A 19,589-nucleotide genomic window follows, 5' to 3' on the forward strand; every position below is an offset into this window, starting at 1 on the left:
CATAGCTAAAAAAAATAAGTTTCTGGTAAATGGATAGATTTGATCACTTTGATGACTTGTTGATGACTTGATCATTCACTAAATTGGCATTTGACAAATTGGCTCCCTTCTTCCCCTCAGCACCTCTCCAACAGGCACATCACATTCAAAAGCTCCTGCTAGGTAGCTGTCAGGGACATGTCTGACTTGTGAGAAGAGTTATGGGGTTCATCTTTGTGGTACAAATTCATGAAAGTTCATTAGCAGTAATGTTGTAAATACCCATTATGGGTGCAAATACCCAATAAAGAACATTCTTATCCTGTGATTCCAGTGGCAAGTAAATAGATATCTATTGAATGAAGACTTCAATAATGTCATGCTAATAATTTTTTTCACAGGTGAATAAAGCAATTTTGGAGATCTATCTTTTGTTACCAGGCAGAGTTTTGGTTAAGATGAGGTTCTGGTAAACGAAGACTTTAATCAACTGTTGGTATAGAAATGTATGTGAACTAGCATTTTTTGTATTAAAGTTAAAAAAGTATTAAATATAGGACCTGATGTGAACCTGCAGTTTTTTTCCCCTCAATGCCAACACCAATGGTTCAATTTCAGCAAAACCAAAACATCCATCATGTTACATTAGAGTTGCATGTTTCAGTCTGAATATGTTTGAATAATCATTGCCCCACTGTTTTTCTGCTTGGTTCTAATTTATTTTATATACATTGTTTTAAAAAATATAAGCATAAGACATTAATATAGAGTTTCATATTTATACATATTCATATAACATAATAAAAATTAAATTAATACTGAATAATGAGAACCATTTTCTTAAAAAAAAATCTTTTTTAACTATAAAGCAAATTTTAAATTATTACACAAAATGAGGATAAAGGGATCTTTAATAAGCATGACACAAATACCAAACTGACCAAAAAACCACTAAAGAAAGTGCAAGAGAAGTTCATTTATAAATAAGGATGCAAAAATCCTAAATAAAGATATTGTCAAACACTATCACATTAAAAAATAATATACGTTAACTGAGATGTATTCTAATATTGAAATAGTTCAATCCTAAGACATCTATTAATTTATTATTAATGGATTAAAAAAGAAAACCATATGCTATCTTCACAAGTGATAAGTGGGAAACAATACAATTTAATACTTTATTCTTGGTAAAATTCTTGATAAAATATGAGATAAAATAAGACTAAATATATATTTCCTTAACATGATACAGCAGATATGCCTTACCCAAAACACAAAATCATGCTTAATGGAGAAACACTAGAAGCATTTATATTAGAGTTAGGAACAATATAAGGATAATCTTCATGATTATTTAACATGGCTTTGGAAGTATTAGCCAATTCAATTAGATAAGAAAAGAGAATGAAGCATAAACATTGGAAAGAAGGAAGCATAAGTTATAATCACTTGTTAACATTTTTATTTATCCCTAAATTCAAAGGGATGAAATGAAAAACTGTTACAAACAGTAGAGACATTGAATAACATGGCTTAATATATGATTCATATGTATTATCTTAATAAAATTAGAATACACAAGGGGAACAAGACCCTATTTTTAATAACAATAAAATGATGAAGAATTATTATTTCAATAAGATATGCCTTTTGACTTTTGTGCAAGCATGTCTAATTTAATGAAAATATAAGAGTGTGTGAATTGAACTTTGAAAACCTAGATAGTACATTTCCTGTGTCTATAATTAACTCTAGTATACGACAGAGCTAAAAAAAAAAAAAACAAAAAAAACAGTTTACTTCTCTTTCCACCACTCCCCTCTACAATACAGCTGACCTTGAATCTTGTACCTACAGGCCTCTTTTTTATAATAGTCAAGGGCCATTCTTTTCACTATTCATAGTGGTGAGCTGACAGTGAAACCCTGAAGGTCCTCCCCACAAGGCTCATCCTTCTCAGAGGCCCCAGGTTCCTCCCTGTTCAGAGAAATCATCTCTTTCCCCCCACTATCCCTGTGCAGGTCCTACCTGACCATGAGTATACCCTAACAGGGTTAAGAGGTTCACAGGTCCAAAGTGTGGCTGAAGGCTGAAGGCTTTGCTTCTCATATTTGGTTATTTAACTGGAAGAGCCACCACCTACCATCTGTGATGCGAGAAAATTTTGGCGGGAACTTGGGAGAGCAGCTCAGCGAGATTGTTCAGGAAGACCTAGGCTCTAGTCCCAGCTCCACCTTAAGGAGGGATCTTTGGGGGCCCAAGGGTAAAGGGGTAAAGGGATGGGACAGACCTTGCCAAGGTCCCCCTCATGCTCTGGTTTTATCGTGGGCTAAGCATCACCCTGGGGTTTTGGACTTGTCCGGATCTTCTCGTAGATAGTGTGGACGGCTGAAGTACACTCAGGGTTATGTGAGTGGCAGTTGCGCTTCTCCGAGTCTTTCTACAATTCAAGCAGAGTTTAGGAGTTGTCCTGATCAATTTCTAAGCATCAAGTAGAAGGTTCAGTCAAGCTACATCTCTTTATGAGCTTCTTGTCTTCAACCAGGTAGTTCTGGCTCTCAAGCCTGATAACTCCCCTAAATACAGCTTCAGCACAGACTCTCTCTTGAACATTGTAGGATCTTTGGACTTGCTCTGTCTTCTACCCAAGATACTGCCTCTCTCCCCACTCCAAGACCTCCATTTTGCTCACCCCCTCATTTCTTTCAGGGTCTCTTTTCTTGGTGAGTTTTCCCCTGACAGCCTTAGTTAAAATCGCACACTACCTACCCCACCTCTCTTTTCTGCTTTATTTTCTCCTAACATGTATCATCACCTAGAACTTGATGGTCTGCTTATTGGTTTGTCACTCTCTATCCCCTCAACCTAGAATATTCTATGAGACCAAGGACTTTTCTTGCTTTGTAGACTTTCGTAGCTCAGATAAAAACAATTCAGGAAACATGGTAGGTGCTCAACAGATATTTGACAGACTTTAATTTGTAAATCACTTTGCTCTCATTGCAAAAGTTACTGTAGAAAGCTTAAAAGTGTCAGATAAATGTAAGCTATTATTACTGTAATCCTCATTTTATAAAAGAATAAACTGAGGCAGAGGGAGGGAAGTGATTTTCTAGAGTTGATCAAGAAGTCTGTGTCACAAACTCATTTTATGAAACAAAAACAGACTCACAGACATAGAAAAATGAATGTATGGTTACTAAGGAGGAAGGGGGGTGAGGAGGGATAAATTAGGAGTTTGGGATTAGTAGACACAAAATACTATATATAGAATGGGATAAACAACAAGGTTCTACTATACAGTATAGGGAACTATATTCAATACCCTGTAACAAACCATAATGGAAAAGAATATGGAAAAGTATATGTCTATCTATCTAAAACTGAATCACTTTGCTATACACAAGAAACTAACCCAACATTGTAAGTCAACTATACTTCATTAAAAAGAAAGAAAGAAAGAAATCTGTGTCAGAGCCTCATATCCATTTCTCCAGACTCTTCTTTATGCCACCCTCATCCTTTTTGCACTTAGCTTCCTGTCTCTTTAGGGCTTCCCTGGTGGCTCAGAGGTTAAAGCGTCTGCCCACAATGCAGGAGACCTGGGTTCGATCCCTGGGTCGGGAAGATCCCCTGGAGAAGGAAATGGCAACCCACTCCAGTGTTCTTGCTGGAGAATCCCATGGACAGAGGAGCCTAGAGGGCTACATTCCATGGGGGTCACAAAGAGTCAGACATGACTGAGCGACTTCACTTCATTTTCCTGTCTCCTTCAAGGGAGTTTATTTTCTCCCCCAGACTGAGAGCTCCCCAAGGGCAGAAACTGAGGTGTCAGGGGCTTCAGCATGGGGCTGCATGTCTGGGTCAGATGTTGCCTCATCTGTTTCTCTATCCCAAAGTTACTCATTGTTCCCCTCCTGTGCTTTTCTGCAGGGCTATTAGGGTTTGGGTCACAATGAACAATTTCCTAAGTTCCCTGAGGCCCAGGCTAGGTAAGGATGTTACCCAGAGGGACTGCCATGGGAAGTCACAATGTGGAGGGCACTGGGGCAGTTGGGAACAGTGCGTGGGAGACGAGGCTGGGAATGAAGACACCCCTATTCTGCCTCATTTGCATGGTTCTCTGATAAGTCCAAGTATTCCCTCTATGTCTCACTTTCTCCTACTATAACCTGCCGGGACTGGACCAGATCCTGATGATTTGTGACTCAATCATCTAGCATTGTCCCCTCTTTCAGGAAGTCAAAGGATGAGAGAGGAGAGGACCTGGCCATTGGCTACTCCTGGGCATCCCTGCTTCTCTTCTGCTCACCCTTTTAGTCCAGTGGTTCTCTATGTGGGACCAGGATCACTTGGGATCAGTATCACTTGGGAATTTGTTAGAAATATAAGTTCTCGGGGCTGCCTTGAAGTGAAGTCGCTCAGTCATGTCCAACTCTTTGCCACCCCGTGGACTGTAGCCTGCCAGGCTCCTCTGTCCATGGGATTCTCCAGGCAAGAGTACTGGAGTGGGTTACCATTTCCTTTTCCAGGGGATCTTCCCAACCCAGGGATCAAACCTGGGTCTCCCGCATTGGAGGCAGATGCTTTAACCTCTGAGCCACCAGGGAAGCCAAGACCTACTGAATCAAAAACTCCTGGAGTGGGCCCAGAAAACTTCATTTTTACCAAGCCCTTCAGGTGTTGCTGATGCAAGCTCTATTTGAGAATCATTGCTCTGGGAAGTCCCTTAGATGTCTTCTTTTTCCTCCTGTAATTGCTGTCTTCAGTTCTTCCCCATTGGTGAAATCATTCTATCTGTGACTGTAGCATAAATTTCCAACCAAGGGTCAGTAGCCAACATGAGATGCCCTCCCAGGAATACCTCATCAATGGGAGGGCATCAAAACATTTACCTAAAGATGTGGTATTAGTGGTAGGATCTCAGGTAGGTAAGACAGAGAAAGACTTGAGGAAGAAGAGGAAATGAGCTTTTCCTGGTGCTCTTCAGCTTCTTAGATCTGCTTTCAATCCTGGATCTGCTACTGTGTCCTCCTTTTACTTCCTTGTGTCTTATATAGGTGATGGGGTCTACCAGACACCTGGTCATTTACACTGTTTTGCTCTGCCAACCCTCCTTGGATATTGGTGAGGATGTGATGAGGCTGTGGGCATATGAGTGGAGTATGCTCCCCATCAGTGCTTTCCTAACTTGGCACCTCAGCTCCCAACATTCTGTGGGTAGCCAAGCACAGCAACCATATTGTCCAAAGCAAGGATTGGACCCAGAATGTGATAGGGAATAGAATACTCTGGATTTCCCCAGACTTACTGCTTCTGAGCACATAGCAGAACTGGTATGATTTGATTCCCTTGGACCCACCTTAAGGTGTCTCAGGAAGCTGATCTCTTCATAGGCAGAGTCTAGGCTGTTGGTCACACTAGTCTGGAGGTTAGTAGATTCCTCTGTGGGAAGGGCCTGGGGAGTAGCTTTCACGCCTGGAGCCTCTGACAGGAGAGTGGACCCACCTGTATACAGCAGATGCTCAATGAGAATGAATGGAATTGGAGGTGGCCCCTTGTAAGCCCTTGAGTGAGAGCAGTCATTGCTCTCTGGATCATGGATCAGGTCCCAGACTCCTATCTTGTCCCTGCCTTCCTCTGCTCTTCCTTTCTGGACAGGCACGTAGCTCCTGCCCCCAGCATTGCTCTACCCCAGACTTCTATCAGGAATGATTCACAGAAGAGGTCAACGAGCCTCTACCTGCCCAGTGCCCTGCCCTCCTCCCTGGGGTCTTGATCCACTCCCTTCCTCCAGATCCCCCTCATCCCAGCCCTCCCCTCAGGGTCTACCCAGCACCTGCCTCTCCTGGTCTGCATCTTCTTTCTCATCCAGATCCACACTCCGGCCCCTAGGCTCACCATCAGAGCCATGAGAAGGATGCCAAGCCAATGCCATTTGCTCTGAAGAGAACCTGGAGTCAAAGGCTGGTGTCAGATCTGCTTCAGTCAGGCCTGTTGGGCAGGCAATGGGGAGCAGGTGGGGCCCCCCTGGCTCAAAGCCTGTGTCCTGAGTGTACGTCCTTGATGAAGCTCTGACAAGTTTCTTCTTTTCTAGTTTCTCTACACACTAACCACTGTTACTATAATGTTTCATCACCAGACTTTCTGTCCGATCTCTGAACAGGACCCTCAGAGGCTTCCATTAGTTGTGTGTGACACTGTTCATCAAGTTCACCTGCCTCTTTTCTCAGACTCTCAGAAGAAAAATACATTCTAAGAGGAGGAAGGGATAAAGGACACTGGGATAGACCTTAGGCTTGTTCTTTTCTCTGTTTGGGATGTCTTTTCTATAACCCCACAATAAAACTCCTATTCATCCTTCAAGGCCCATCTCAAGTGTTCCCGTATCTGTGAGGCCTTTCCCAACTCAGGCAGCAGTTGCTCAACTTTTTCTTCCTTCCTTCCTCCCTCTTTCCATTTCTCCCTCCTTCTTTCTTTTCCTTCCTTCTTTCTTTCCTCCCTCCTTCCCTCCCTTCCTCTCTTCCTTCCTTTCTTTCATACCAAAACCATATACTTTGTATTTTCTCCAACTTTATTAACATCTGGTTTTTTAAAATTAACTTATTTTTTAATTGAAGGATGCTTGCTTTACAGAATTTTGCTGTTTTCTGTTTTTATATTTAGAAATTTACTCTTCCCCTTCTTTGAACTGTCTTCTGATAATTACTGACATGATCTGTGTCACACACATAACTGGTATCTGATATTTGATATTACTGATATCTGATACTGTGCTGTATCTCTTTGCAGATTACTTCTTTTCATTCTCACAACAGCCTTGTGAAGTAGATAAAATTATTATCCATATTATGGAAAAGCTATACAAATTAAGTAACCTGTTCAAGTCTCACAGCCAGTGTGTGGTGAAGCCCCCACAGCACTGTAAGTTCTTTGAGGACAGGGATTTATCTTATTTTTCACTGAGCTTTTCCCCCATCATCAGCACCCAGTAGGCACTCAGTTGTGAGGGTTGAAATCTGAGTGAGTGAGGAAACGAGATGAAAAAGACCACTCAGACAAGAGCCCCACATGAGCAAGTGGGGGTCAGGAGGGCATTGGTGGGATAGGGCAACTGAACTAGTAATTACACCTCTTTTTTAACATCAGTTGTTCCTGCTTTATATTCCTAGGGAAAGTAGGGGACTTCTTTCCCCAGGCATTTTACAATGCCACAGTCTGAGGCTCTTTTGTAAGGGTTCACACCCTATAACCCACCACATTTGGTCCCTTTATGTAACCAAGGTGTTGCTCTAGGCTGATGGGGAAAGTATAGTAATGGGTTGTAGTGACCGCAGGTTCTCACAGTGCTCAGAGGAGGGTTGAACTGTGGTTTATGTACTCAGAGGTGGTAACCATCCTTTGAAAGGACAAGTCTGGAATACAGCAAAAATTGGGCATCTATCAGCCTGAATGTGCTATGCGAGTCCTGCCCACCCAGGATAAGGGCCAGAGTCTGGGTGACAGGAGTATTCCACGGTTGGAGGCAGGTTGCCCTAAGTTCCTTAGTCTTTATTCCTCAGATCTTCCTCCTCCTCTGCTCGGATCTGATGTCTAATTCAGCCTCCCAGGCTCACTGATGTTGGGAAAGGGGGTGCACACATGCCAGTCTCACATTTATGTTCTGGGTGAAGCATTAGTCTCCATAATTGGTCCAGTTTCTGGATTGTAGGTTTCAAGATTGCAATGAGGCTGTGGCCATTCACTAAGGTGGTGATGCTTTGGTTGCATCACATAAACTGCCTTAAAATCTTCCTCAGTACCCCCCATTTTCTTTGAGACTTATCAGCCTTGCCCTCCCCTGGTCTCTGCTGGCTCATTTTCATCACCTTCATAGCTGATCACACTCACCCCTCCAGGGACAGATGTCCTCCAGATGCAAGGTTGCATTCTTCTCTTCTGCAGAGTTGCTAACCACACAGGTGAGGTGACTGTTGACGTGGCTGATAGGCAGGCTCAGTCTTAGGTTCCTGGAGTTGGGGGATATCCCTCTCTGCTCCAGGTGCCTGGGAAGGCCCTGGCTTAGCCAGGTCACTGTGAGGTTCCCTGTGTTTCCTGGGATCTCACATTCTAGACTGATGTTGCACCAGCCTGATGTGTTAGATGATGAATGAATCTGGATCTGGGGGTGGGGGATGGGATCTGGGGTGAGAGGGGACAAGAGAGAAACTGAGCTTCAAGATTGGAGGCCAATCTGAATGTATCACCTTTCTCAGCACCTGATACCTCTGCATGAGATTTCTAACTGTAGGCCTGAGGAAGGAACCTACTCACCCTGGCCTAAGGGGTTCTGATTCCCAGCCCACTGATAGCTTAACTTTCCATGCTCATTTATGTCGAGACAGTTAAATTATCATGGAAGCCTGAAGTGCTGCAATACATGGAGTCACAAAGAGTTGGATATAACTTAGTGACTGAACAACAACAACAATCTGATAATTATATAATTATAAGTAAATACATGATATATCAATATATGGTAACCATATATATTATTGTATACACAATAAATGAAACATGCGAAACACTGAGAATACACTGTAAAGACATGTTTACAGTCTTGTTTTGTTTAGAGAATTAAAAAATATTGATTATCTTCAAATGTTAAAGTAAAAATGTAAGTTTAGTAACCAGTGAAATAAAAATGAATGTTGTATAATTTCCAAACTGCTAGAGAAGTTTGGATAAAAGAAAACTGTATTAATAAAACAAAAGGCAAGAAAAAACTGATAAAAAACATTAAATAAGATGTCTGGAGTAGGTCCATACATGTAAAAAATTAAAATACATCTGAATGCATTATAGCTCCCTATTAAAAAACCAAGACCAAAATTAGGTAAAACCAGCTATGTGTTATTTATATTAATGATACAGAAAGATTAAAAAGAGAGATGGAAAATAATAAATGAGGAAAATGTCAACCAAATGATTGTCAGTGTGGCAACAGTCACTATAGACTGCTTTCATCTGAGATGAAAAACATTAAGCAGGCCAGAGATATTTTAGATTACTATGTACCTAGCAACATGATTTGTAAATGCATAAATCAAATCCACTAATACTACAATAGATGGTTTTACTATGGCAGATATAAATGGATTAGAGGACAGGATGTAACATAGGTAAACACAGATGTTAATGGCCAGGTGGCCAATCTGTTATGTAACTCACTCTATGCTCAGTCCCTCTTTCCTCACTGTCCTTGACTTTGTCTATTGAAGAATCTAGAAAGCAAAATTCTCCATTTCAGTCTTTCTTACACTTGCACTTGTTCTGAGCAGTGAAGTAGGGGAAATTTGCTGCGTGAGAGGAAAAATCTTCACTCCTGAAAAGAGAAAGCTTCAACACAAGAAAGATTATTCCCCTTGTCTTTCTTTTTTTGCTATTTTTTTTTTCTAGAACGACACCTAGAGAAACAGCTATCCTGTTTCAAAGCAACAAGCACAAGAACAAAACCCATGTGCCAATGATGGCAGAGCAGAAAGATAGAGTGGGCGTCCACCTCAGGGGTCAATGTTGAACAGACGCATGGATGCCAGAGAAAGTTACCCCTTGACTTCTGGTTATATGAGAAAAGTAAACCTTCATTTTCTTAAGCCTTTAAAAATCAAGCTTAATGCTAATTGAAGTCAAATATATTCCAAACTTACGAGCATAGATAACAATAAAAAGATTTGATTAGCAAAATCAAAGCCAATTAAAAATAGAGATCAATCAAAAGAAAAAATATTGCTAACTAAACACTTAAAGTTATAAGTAAATGTCACTTAGAATGAGAATTAAACATAACTACAGATAAGTGAAGGGCTTCCCTGGTGGCTCAAATGGTAAAGAATCTGCCTGCAATGCAGGAAATGCAGGTTTGATCCCTGGATCAGGAAGATCCCGTGGAGGTGGGAATGGCTACCCACCGCAGTATTCTTGCCTGGAGAATTTCATCGACAGAGGAGACTGGTGGGCCACAGTCCATGGAGTCACAAAGAGTCGGACACTACTGACCAACTAACACTACTACCACTAGAGATAAGAGAAGATGAAAAGTTATAAGGAAACACTGTGTACAACTGAGTATCAATAAATTTGAAAATATAAGAGAAATAATGCTTTTCTAAGAAAGTGTTAATGATCAAAATCTTATCAAGAAGCAGCAGCAAACCTGAATACACTCATTGTCTTAGAAACATGGCCAAAGCTCTGTCCTTATAAAGGTCATGAAGAATATTTGGTCTCAGGGGTGAGTGTGACCAAATGACCAAAGAAAGAAAACTCTTGTATTATATACTTTGCCTCAGAGCTTGAAATGGCAAAATACCTCCGGGTCATTCTGAAAGCACAGTTTAACTTTAATACTCACATCAGACAAGAATACCAAAACCAAAACAAGATAAAATGCACAAATCCACGGGTTAATGTCAGTTTAAAACACAGAATTTAAAATTCCTAAATTAAACATTAGCAAATATAACCACACAATACACTATGATCAAGTTGGATTTATTATAGGAATGCAAAGACAGTATAATTAGGAATTTTACTAATGCAGTTTATGCCATTAGCAGATGAAAAGAAAACACAACACCTAACATTTACTGAGCAAGTATGTATTTCCAGACTTAGTTCCAAAGGCTTCACGTGAGCTCATCTAATCCTCATAATAACCCTGTAAAGTTTCATGGATTAGCTGTGTCAGTAGAGTCATCTAGGGCAGGGGTAAGCAAAGGGTAAAAGGCTGGACAGTAAATATTTTAGGTTTCATAGGCTGTATGGTCTCTTGAAACAACTACTTAACTTTGCCATTATGGGGAGAAAGTAACCAAATAAAACATCTAAACAAATGGGTGTGTGGCTGTGTTCCAATAAAACTTTATTTATAAAGTCAGGCATTGGGCTAGATTTACCAATGGCTATAGTTTGCCAACCCTTGATCTGGGGTAATTGTTAAAAATACAAATTTATGGGCTCTTCCCAAGACTTACTGAACATGCATCTGGGGAAAATGATATTTTCACATCACTTTAAAAGATCTGGTTTAATGAACAGATAACAATTTAAATGTAAAATCAAATGGAATGTCTATTACAAAGTGTCATGAAGCATAGATAGGTGTTAAGGCAGAGAATGCTCTTAGGCATTTAAAGTGTTCACTTGGCGTGTGGTTTTTATGAACTTTTGTTAAGCTCTTTTTAATAGGTAAAGGAATATTAATCAAGATTGAATAACATAAAAATCCTAGAAAAATTAGGTGCATTTCTATCATTTTCTTTAAAAATTGCTTAAATCTATTTGTTTGAAGGAATACTTTTTGAATGCCTCCTGGGACCTGTATAAAACATCAGACAGATGCAAGAAGAGTAGGGCATGGCCCCTGCTCTGAAGTGGACAGCACACCACACACAAATAACTGTAGTGCAATGCAGAGAGAAATATGATCCATTAAAGAATTAGGAAAAAGAACTTGCAGACTTCAAAATGGACATACTCATTTAACAGGGATGAGAAACGCCTTTATAGGATATGACAATTCTGAAAGCCCATGAGGTAAGAGAGAGTGAGAGAGAAAGGCTGTATTTGAAGAACAATGTGTTTGGCTAGAAACAAAGCTAGAACACTGGCATTAACTGATGGTGGATTTCTCATGCTGTGAGGAGTACTTAGTTCCACAGCAATGGTAAGTAAGCAAGTATTATTGTAAAATTCAATAAGGGAGCTGATGAATTATCAGATAAGTTGGAAGTAAGACAAAAGGAAACCAGCTAGTAGCACTTCTACTTTTTCAAGCAACTCTTCTTTTGCTCCACCATTGTGGTTTTCATATGACTTGTTAGTCAAAGCACTCTGACCCTGGTTATATGCAATACAACAGCACAAGCCCCAGGCCTTGACAATCAGAATATGTTATTTCCCTGGTCAGTGACCCATCTAGGGGTGATCTTGAGAACCTAGCCCAACTAGTAAGAGCCTCTCCCTAGAATTTCCCATGTGAAGTGAGCCAGGAAACTCCCTTTGCTCTCTGGTTGAGTGGGGGTGCATAGCTGCACAAAGCCACACTCCCAACCACTTGGAGAGGCCCAGGAGAAGAAAGCTGATAGGAAAGGAGGGGAGAGAGAGAAAGACACTGAAAAAGAAGATGAGAGAGTATGTGGTTCCTGAATATGGAAGTGAGTCCCTGTCAGTTTTTCAGTTCCCATGAGCATGAGGGCCAGAGGAACTCCTTTACTGATCTTGCTCCTAGAGATCTAAGCTTTTTTTTTTAAATCACAAAACACTCTTATTGACTAATTTAAGTAGGCTTCCATTTCTTGATGCTAAAAGAGATAGGATGAAACTATATTGGTATGATGTTACTGAGAAAGCTATGCCAGGAATTTATCAGCCAAGGAGGAGAGAAAGACAAGTTCAGGAATCAGAAGCTGGAAGCCAGGAAGCAGCTAATATGCTCTCCGTCTCTTATCAAAAGAAAAACCCAGCTTGGATAGTCAACCAGTCAACCTAGCCTCTTCTCATAAGATTTCCAACCCCCCTCCCCACCCCACCCCCACTCCTCTCCGGCTCCCACTAGGTGGGGTGTGCAGGGAATGTCTTTGAGATGGATATCTCTGGGAGAGCCACCAGTGTATGTCAAGAAGGAAAGGACCAGGTGGCAAGGAGAGGGGTAGAAAATTCGGAGCATGGCACATGGAGGAAAGTGTTGGGAAGCAAGGCTGAAGAGGCTGCCAGGGATCAGATCCTGTGCAGAGTTGCACTTCTTTTTCTGAGTGCCATTTATTCTGTGCAGAATGGGAATGGGGACTGTTTGGTGTTAAATAGGTAAACAACAGGAAGAGCACTATATTTTAAAGAAGATCAAAATATCAGCTGCATGGAGGGGGATTTGGAAGGCAGAAGAGAAGCCAGTCAGGGGGCTGATGTGATAACACAAGCAGAGGTGTTGGAGGATGGAGCCAAAGACAACCAGTGGGAGAGAGCTCTAGCAGGTTAGATACTCCTTCTCTGGACTGTCTTCTCACTCTTTTCTGTATTTCTCCATTATACTGTCTGCCCAGGAGGTCAGGTGTTGGGCTCCTTACTAGCCTGGGAACTCCAGGGAGCAGGCGTTGGGTCTTCCCCGGTATCTCCAACTTGTGTCTAGGACAAAACTTTGTCCTGAAATTTCTCTAATTGAACTTCAGATCAACTAGTTTAAAAGTATTTTATGTGATCAAAACTCCTATTTGGTGTTTTTCTCCACCAAGTTTTGTTGTTTCAATTTTGCCAACATCTTTTTGTCACTTAAGAACTTTTAAATCAACTTTACCCAAAGCATGGAGTAATATTTTGTTTTCATGAACAGGGTTTTTTTCTTGATTCTTTTTGCCAGCTTGCAGTACCTTTTTCCCCAACCAGGGATTGACCCTGTGCTCTTAGCACCTTTGACAATGAAAGCACAGTGTCCCAACCACTGGGAATTCCTAGGAACAGAGAGAAGAAATCCAGCTCCACCTACAACAACACCCACACAAGCTTCCCTAACCAGGAAACATTCAACCCTACCCACAGAGAGGAACCTCCACAATAAAGAGGAACCACAAACTGCCAGAATACGGAAAGGCCACCCCAAACACAGCAATATAAACAAGATAAAAAGGCAGAGAAACACTCAGCAGGTAAAGGAACAGGATAAATGCCCACGAAACCAAACAAAAGAGGAAGAGATAGGGAATCTACCTGATAAAGAATTCTGAATAATGATAGTGAAAATGATCCAAAATCTTGAAAACAAAATGGAGTTACACAAAAATAGCTGGAGAAAAGGATTGAGAAGATGCAGGAAATGTTTAACAAGCACCTAGAAGAAATAAAAAAGAGTCAATATATAATAATGCATTATTATATATTGACAAATATATAATGCAATAAATGAGATCAAACACACTCTGGAGGGAACCAACAGTAGAATAATGGAGGCAGAGGATAGGATAAATGAGGTAGAAGATAGAATGGTAGAAATAAATGAAGCAGAGAGGAAAAAAGAATTAAAAGAAATGAGGACAACCTCAGAGACCTCTGCTGCTGCTGCTGCTGCTAAGTCGCTTCAGTTGTGTCCGACTCTGCGCGACCCCATAGACTGCAGCCCATCAGGCTCCCCCATCCCTAGGATTCTTTGGGCAAGAACAATGGACTGGGTTGCCATTTTCTTCTCCAATGAATGAAAGTGAAAAGTAAAAGTGAAGTCGCTCAGTCGTGTCTGACTCTTAGCATCCCCATGGACTGCAGCCTACCAGGCTCCTCCATCCATGGGTTTTTCCAGGCAAGAGGACTGGAGTGGGTTGCCATTGCCTTCTCCCAGAGACCTCTGGGACAATGTTAAACGCCCCAACATTCAAACCATAGGAGTCCTAGAAGAAGAAGATGAAAAGAAAGACCATGAGAAAATACTTGAGGAGGTAATAGTTGAAAACTTCCCTAAAATGGGGAAGAAAATAGTCACCCAAGTCCAAGAAACCCAGAGAGTCCCAAACAGGATAAACCCAAGGCAAAACACCTCAAGACACATATTAATCAAATTAACAAAGATCAAACACAAAGAACAAATATTAAAAGCAGGAAGGGAAAAACAACAAATAACACACAAGGGGATTCCCATAAGGATAACAGCTGATCTTTCAATAGAAACTCTTCGGGCCCGAAGGGAATGGCAGGACATACTTAAAGTGATGAAAGAGAAAAACCTACAGCCCAGATTACTGTAGCCAGCAAGGATCTCTTTCAAATACGAAGGAGAAATCAAAAGATTTACAGACAAAAGCTGAAAGAATTCAGCACCACCAAACCAGCTCTCCAACAAATGCTAAAGGATCTTCACCATACATGATACACAGAAAGGGTATAAAACTCGAACCCAAAACAACAAAGTAAATGGCAATGGGATCATACTTATCAATAATTACCTTAAATGTAAATGGGTTGAATGCTCCAACCAAAAGACAAAGACCGGCTGAATGGATTAAAAAACAAGACCCCTATATATGCTGTCTACAAGAGACTCATCTCAAAACAAGGGACACATACAGACTGAAAGTGAAGGGCTGGAAAAAGATATTCCATGCAAATAGAGACCAAAAGAAAGCAGGAGTAGCAATACTCATATCAGATAAAATAGACTTTAAAACAAAGGCTGTGAAAAGAGACAAAGAAGGACACTACATAATGATCAAAGGATCAATCCAAGAAGAAGATATTACAATTATAAATATATACACACCCAACATAGGAGCACCACAATATGTAAGGCAAATGCTAACAAGTATGAAAGGGGAAATTAACAATAACACAATAATAGTGGGAGACTTTAATACCCCACTCACAGCTATAGATAGATCAACTAAACAGAAAATTAACAAGGAAACACAAACTTTAAATGATACAATAGACCAGTTAGACCTAATTGATATCTATAGGACATTTCACCCCAAAAAAATGAATTTCACCTTTTTCTCAAGTGCACATAGAACCTTCTCCAGGATAGATCACATCTTGGGCCATAAATCTAGCCTTGGTAAATTTAAAAAAACTGAAATCATTCCAAGCATCTTTTCTGACCACAATGCAGTAAGGTTAGATGTCAATTATAGGAGAAAAACCATTAAAAATTCCAACATATGGAGGTTGAACAACATGCTGCTGAATAACCAACAAATCACAGAAGAAAACAAAAAAGAAATCAAAATATGAATAGAAATGAATGAAAATGAAAACACAACAACCCAAAACCTATGGGGCACTGTAAAAGCAGTGCTAAGGGGAAGGTTCATAGCAATACCGGCTTACCTCAAGAAACGAGAAAAAGGTCAAATAAATAACCTAACTTTACACCTAAAGTAAATAGAAAAGGAGGAAATGAAGAACCCCAGGGTTAGTAAAAGGAAAGAAATCTTAAAAATTAGGGCAGAAATAAATGCAAAAGAAACAAAAGAGACCATAGCAAAAATCAACAAAGCTAAAAGCTTGTTCTTTGAGAAGATAAATAAAATTGACAAACCTTTAGCCAGACTCATCAAGAAACAAAGGGAGAAAAATCAAATCAACAAAATTAGAAATGAAAATGGAGAGATCACAACAAACACAGAAATACAAAGGATCACAAGAGACTACTATCAGCAATTATACGCCAATAAAATGGACAATGTGGAAGAAATGGACAAATTCTTAGAAAAGTACAACTTTCCAAAACTAAACCAGGAAGAAATAGAAAATCTTAACAGACCCATCACAAGCACAGAAATTGAAACTGTAATCAGAAATCTTCCAGCAAACCAAAGCCCAGGACCAGACGGCTTAACAGTTGAATTCTGCCAAAAATTTATAGAAGAGCTAACACCTATCCTATTCAAACTCTTCCAGAAAATTGCAGAGAAAGGTAAACTTCCAAATTCATTCTATGAGGCCACCGTCACCCTAATACCAAAACCAGACAAGATGCCACACAAAAAAGAAAACTACAGGCCAATATCACTGATGAACATAGATGCAAAAATCCTTAACAAAATTCTAGCAAACAGAATCCAACAACATATTAAAGGGATCATACATCATGACCAAATTGGCTTTACCCCAGGGATGCAAGGATTCTTCAATATCCACAAAGCAATCAACGTAATACACCACATTAATAAATTGAAAGATAAAAACCATATGATTATCTCAATAGATGCAGAGAAAGCCTTTGACAAAATTCAACATCCATTTATGATGAAAACCCTCCAGAAAGCAAGAATAGAAGGAACATACCTCAACATAATAAAAGCTATATATGCCAAACCCTCAGCAAACATTATCCTCAATGGTGAAAAATTGAAAGCATTTCCCCTAAAGTCAGGAACAAGACAAGGGTGCCCACTCTCATCACTACTATTGAACATAGTTTTGGAAGTTTCGGCTACAGCAGTCAGAGCAGAAAAAGAAATAAAAGGAATCGAAATTGGAAAAGAAGAAGTAAAACTCTCACTGTTTGCAGATGACATGACCCTCTACATAGAAAACCCTGAAGACTCCACCAGAAAATTACTAGAGCTAATCAATGACTGTAGTAAAGTTGCAGGATATAAAATTAACACAGAGAAGTCTCTTGCATTCCTATACACTAACAATGAGAAAACAGAAAGAAAAATTAAGGAAACAATTCCATTCGCCATTGCAATGAAAAGAATAACATACTTAGGAATATATCTACCTAAAGAAACATAATATGTATATATAGAAAACTATAAAACACTGATGAAAGAAATCAAAGAGGACACAAATAGATGGAGAAATATACCATGTTCATGGATTGGAAGAATCAATATAGTGAAAATGAGTATACTACCCAAAACAATCTATAGATTCAATGCAACCCTATCAAGCTCCATGGGGTCGCTGAGGGTTGGACACGACTGAGCGACTTCATTTTCACTTTTCACTTTCATTCACTTGAGAAGGAAATGGCAACCCACTCCAGTGTTCTTGCCTGGAGAATTCCAGGGAATGCAGAGCCTGGTGGACTGCCGTGTATGGGGTCACACAGAGTCAGATACGACTGAAGTGACTTAGCAACAGCAGCAGAACAAATAACTTCACAATTTGTATGGAAATACAAAAAACCTCGAATAGCCAAAGCAATCTTGAGAAAGAAGAATGGAACTGGAGGAATCAACCTGCCTGACTTCAGGCTCTACTACAAAGCCATAGTCATCAAGACAGTATACTACTGGCACAAAGACAGAAATATAGATCAAAGGAACAAAATAGAAAGCCCAGAGATAAATCCATGCACCTATGGACACCTTATCTTTGACAAAGGAGGTTAGAATATCCAGTGGAGAAAAGACAATCTCTTTAACAAGTGATGCTGGGAAAACTGGTCAACCACTTGTAAAAGAATGAAACTAGAACACTTTCTAACACCATACACAAAAATAAACTCAAAATGGATTAAAGATCTAAATGGAAGACCAGAAACTATAAAAATCCTAGAGGAAAACATAGACAAAACACTCTCCGACATAAATCACAGCAGGATCCTCTATGACCGACCTCCCAGAATATTGGAAATAAAAGCAAAAATAAACAAATGGGACCTAATTAAACTTAAAACCTTTTGCACAACAAAGGAAACTATAAGCAAGGTGAAAAGACAGCCTTCAGAATCAGAGACAATAATAGTAAATGAAGCACCTGACAAAGAATTGATCTCAAAAATATGCAAGCAACACCTGCAGCTCAATTCCAGAAAAATAAATGACCCAATCAAAAAATGGGCCAAAGAACTAAACAGACATTTCTCAAAGAAGACATACACATGGGTAACAAACACATGAAAAGATGCTCAACATCACTCATTATCAGAGAAATGCAAATCAAGACCACAATGAGGTACCATTTCATGCCAGTCAGAATGGCTACTATCCAAAAGTCTAAAAGAATAAATGCTGGAGAGGGTGTGGAGAAAAGGGAACCCTCTTACACTTTTGGTGGGAATGCAAACTAGTACAGCCACTATGGAGAACAGTGTGGAGATTCGAAGAAACCAGAAATGAAAGAGACATGTGTACCCCAATGTTCATCGCAGCAGTTTATAATAGCCAGGACATGGAAACAACCTAGATGTCCATCAGCAGATGAATGGATAAGAAAGCTGTGGTACATATACACAATGGAATATTACTTAGCCATTAAAAAGAGTACATTTGAATCAGTTCTAATGAGGTGGATGAAACTGGAGCCTATTATACAGAGTGAAGTAAGCCAGAAAGAAAAACACCAATACAGTATACTAACACATAATATGGAATTTAGAAAGATGGTGATGATAACCCTGTATGCGAGACAGCAAAAGAGACACAGATGTATAGAACAGTCTTTTGGATTCTGTGGGAGAGGGAGAGGGTGGGATGATTTTGGAGAATGGCATTGAAACATGTGTATTATCATGTGTGAAACGAATTACCAGTCCAGGTTTGATGCATGATAAGTGTTCTCAGGGCTGGTGCACTGGGATGACCCAGAGGGATGGAATGGGGAGGGAGGTGGGAGGGGGGTTCAGAATGGGGAACACATGTACACCCATGGCAGATTCATGTCAATGTATGGCAGGCCACTACAATATTGTAAAGTAATTAGTCTCCAATTAAAACAAACAAACAAAAAAACTTTTAAATCAGTTTTTGAAGCAACCAATAAGGGCATTTCTGATACAACTGTATATTTCTAATAATCAATTTTTGCAGTATTTTACAATTGAAAGCTTTTTTTTTTTTTTTTGTATACTCTTCAGTGGGCCTCTATGGCAACCCACTGTAGCATTCTTGCCTGGAGAACTCCATGGAGAGAGGGGCCTCGTGGGCTAGAGGCCATGGGGTCCCAAAGAGTCACAGCTGAGTGAATAACACTTTTACTTTCACACTCTCACACTCCTGAGGAGCCTTTCAAGTGATCACTCTTAAAACTTTCATTGGTTGTTTCTCATGAGATATGTAGCATTAGACCCCATCCTGTATCCTGTACCTTCCCTCCACCAGCTGAGTGTGAATCCCTAGAGTGGGCGGTGGAGT

General features: G+C 40.1%; 1 protein-coding gene across 2 annotated transcripts in view; it reads right to left on the bottom strand.

Moving 5' to 3' along the window:
* Window positions 1–872: 872 nt before the first annotated feature.
* Window positions 873–19,589, bottom strand: part of LOC120855656 (CD48 antigen-like) — a 38,918-nt gene continuing 20,201 nt past the window's right edge. The window contains exons 3-6 of one of the 2 annotated variants that reach the window (XM_040230199.1): window positions 7,873–8,163; window positions 5,826–5,936; window positions 5,345–5,490; window positions 873–2,422 (exon numbers count right to left, since the gene is read on the bottom strand). In XM_040230199.1, coding sequence (XP_040086133.1) covers window positions 2,312–2,422; window positions 5,345–5,490; window positions 5,826–5,936; window positions 7,873–8,163 — 659 coding nt within the window. In that variant the 3' untranslated portion in view covers window positions 873–2,311. Of the gene's footprint in view, window positions 2,423–5,344; window positions 5,491–5,821; window positions 5,937–7,872; window positions 8,164–19,589 lie in introns of both variants that reach the window. The other variant, XR_005719283.1, reaches the window with a different exon arrangement.

The sequence above is a fragment of the Oryx dammah genome, unplaced genomic scaffold, assembly GCF_014754425.2.
Source record: "Oryx dammah isolate SB20612 unplaced genomic scaffold, SCBI_Odam_1.1 HiC_scaffold_28, whole genome shotgun sequence".
In the NCBI taxonomy this organism is placed as follows: Eukaryota; Metazoa; Chordata; class Mammalia; order Artiodactyla; family Bovidae; genus Oryx; species Oryx dammah.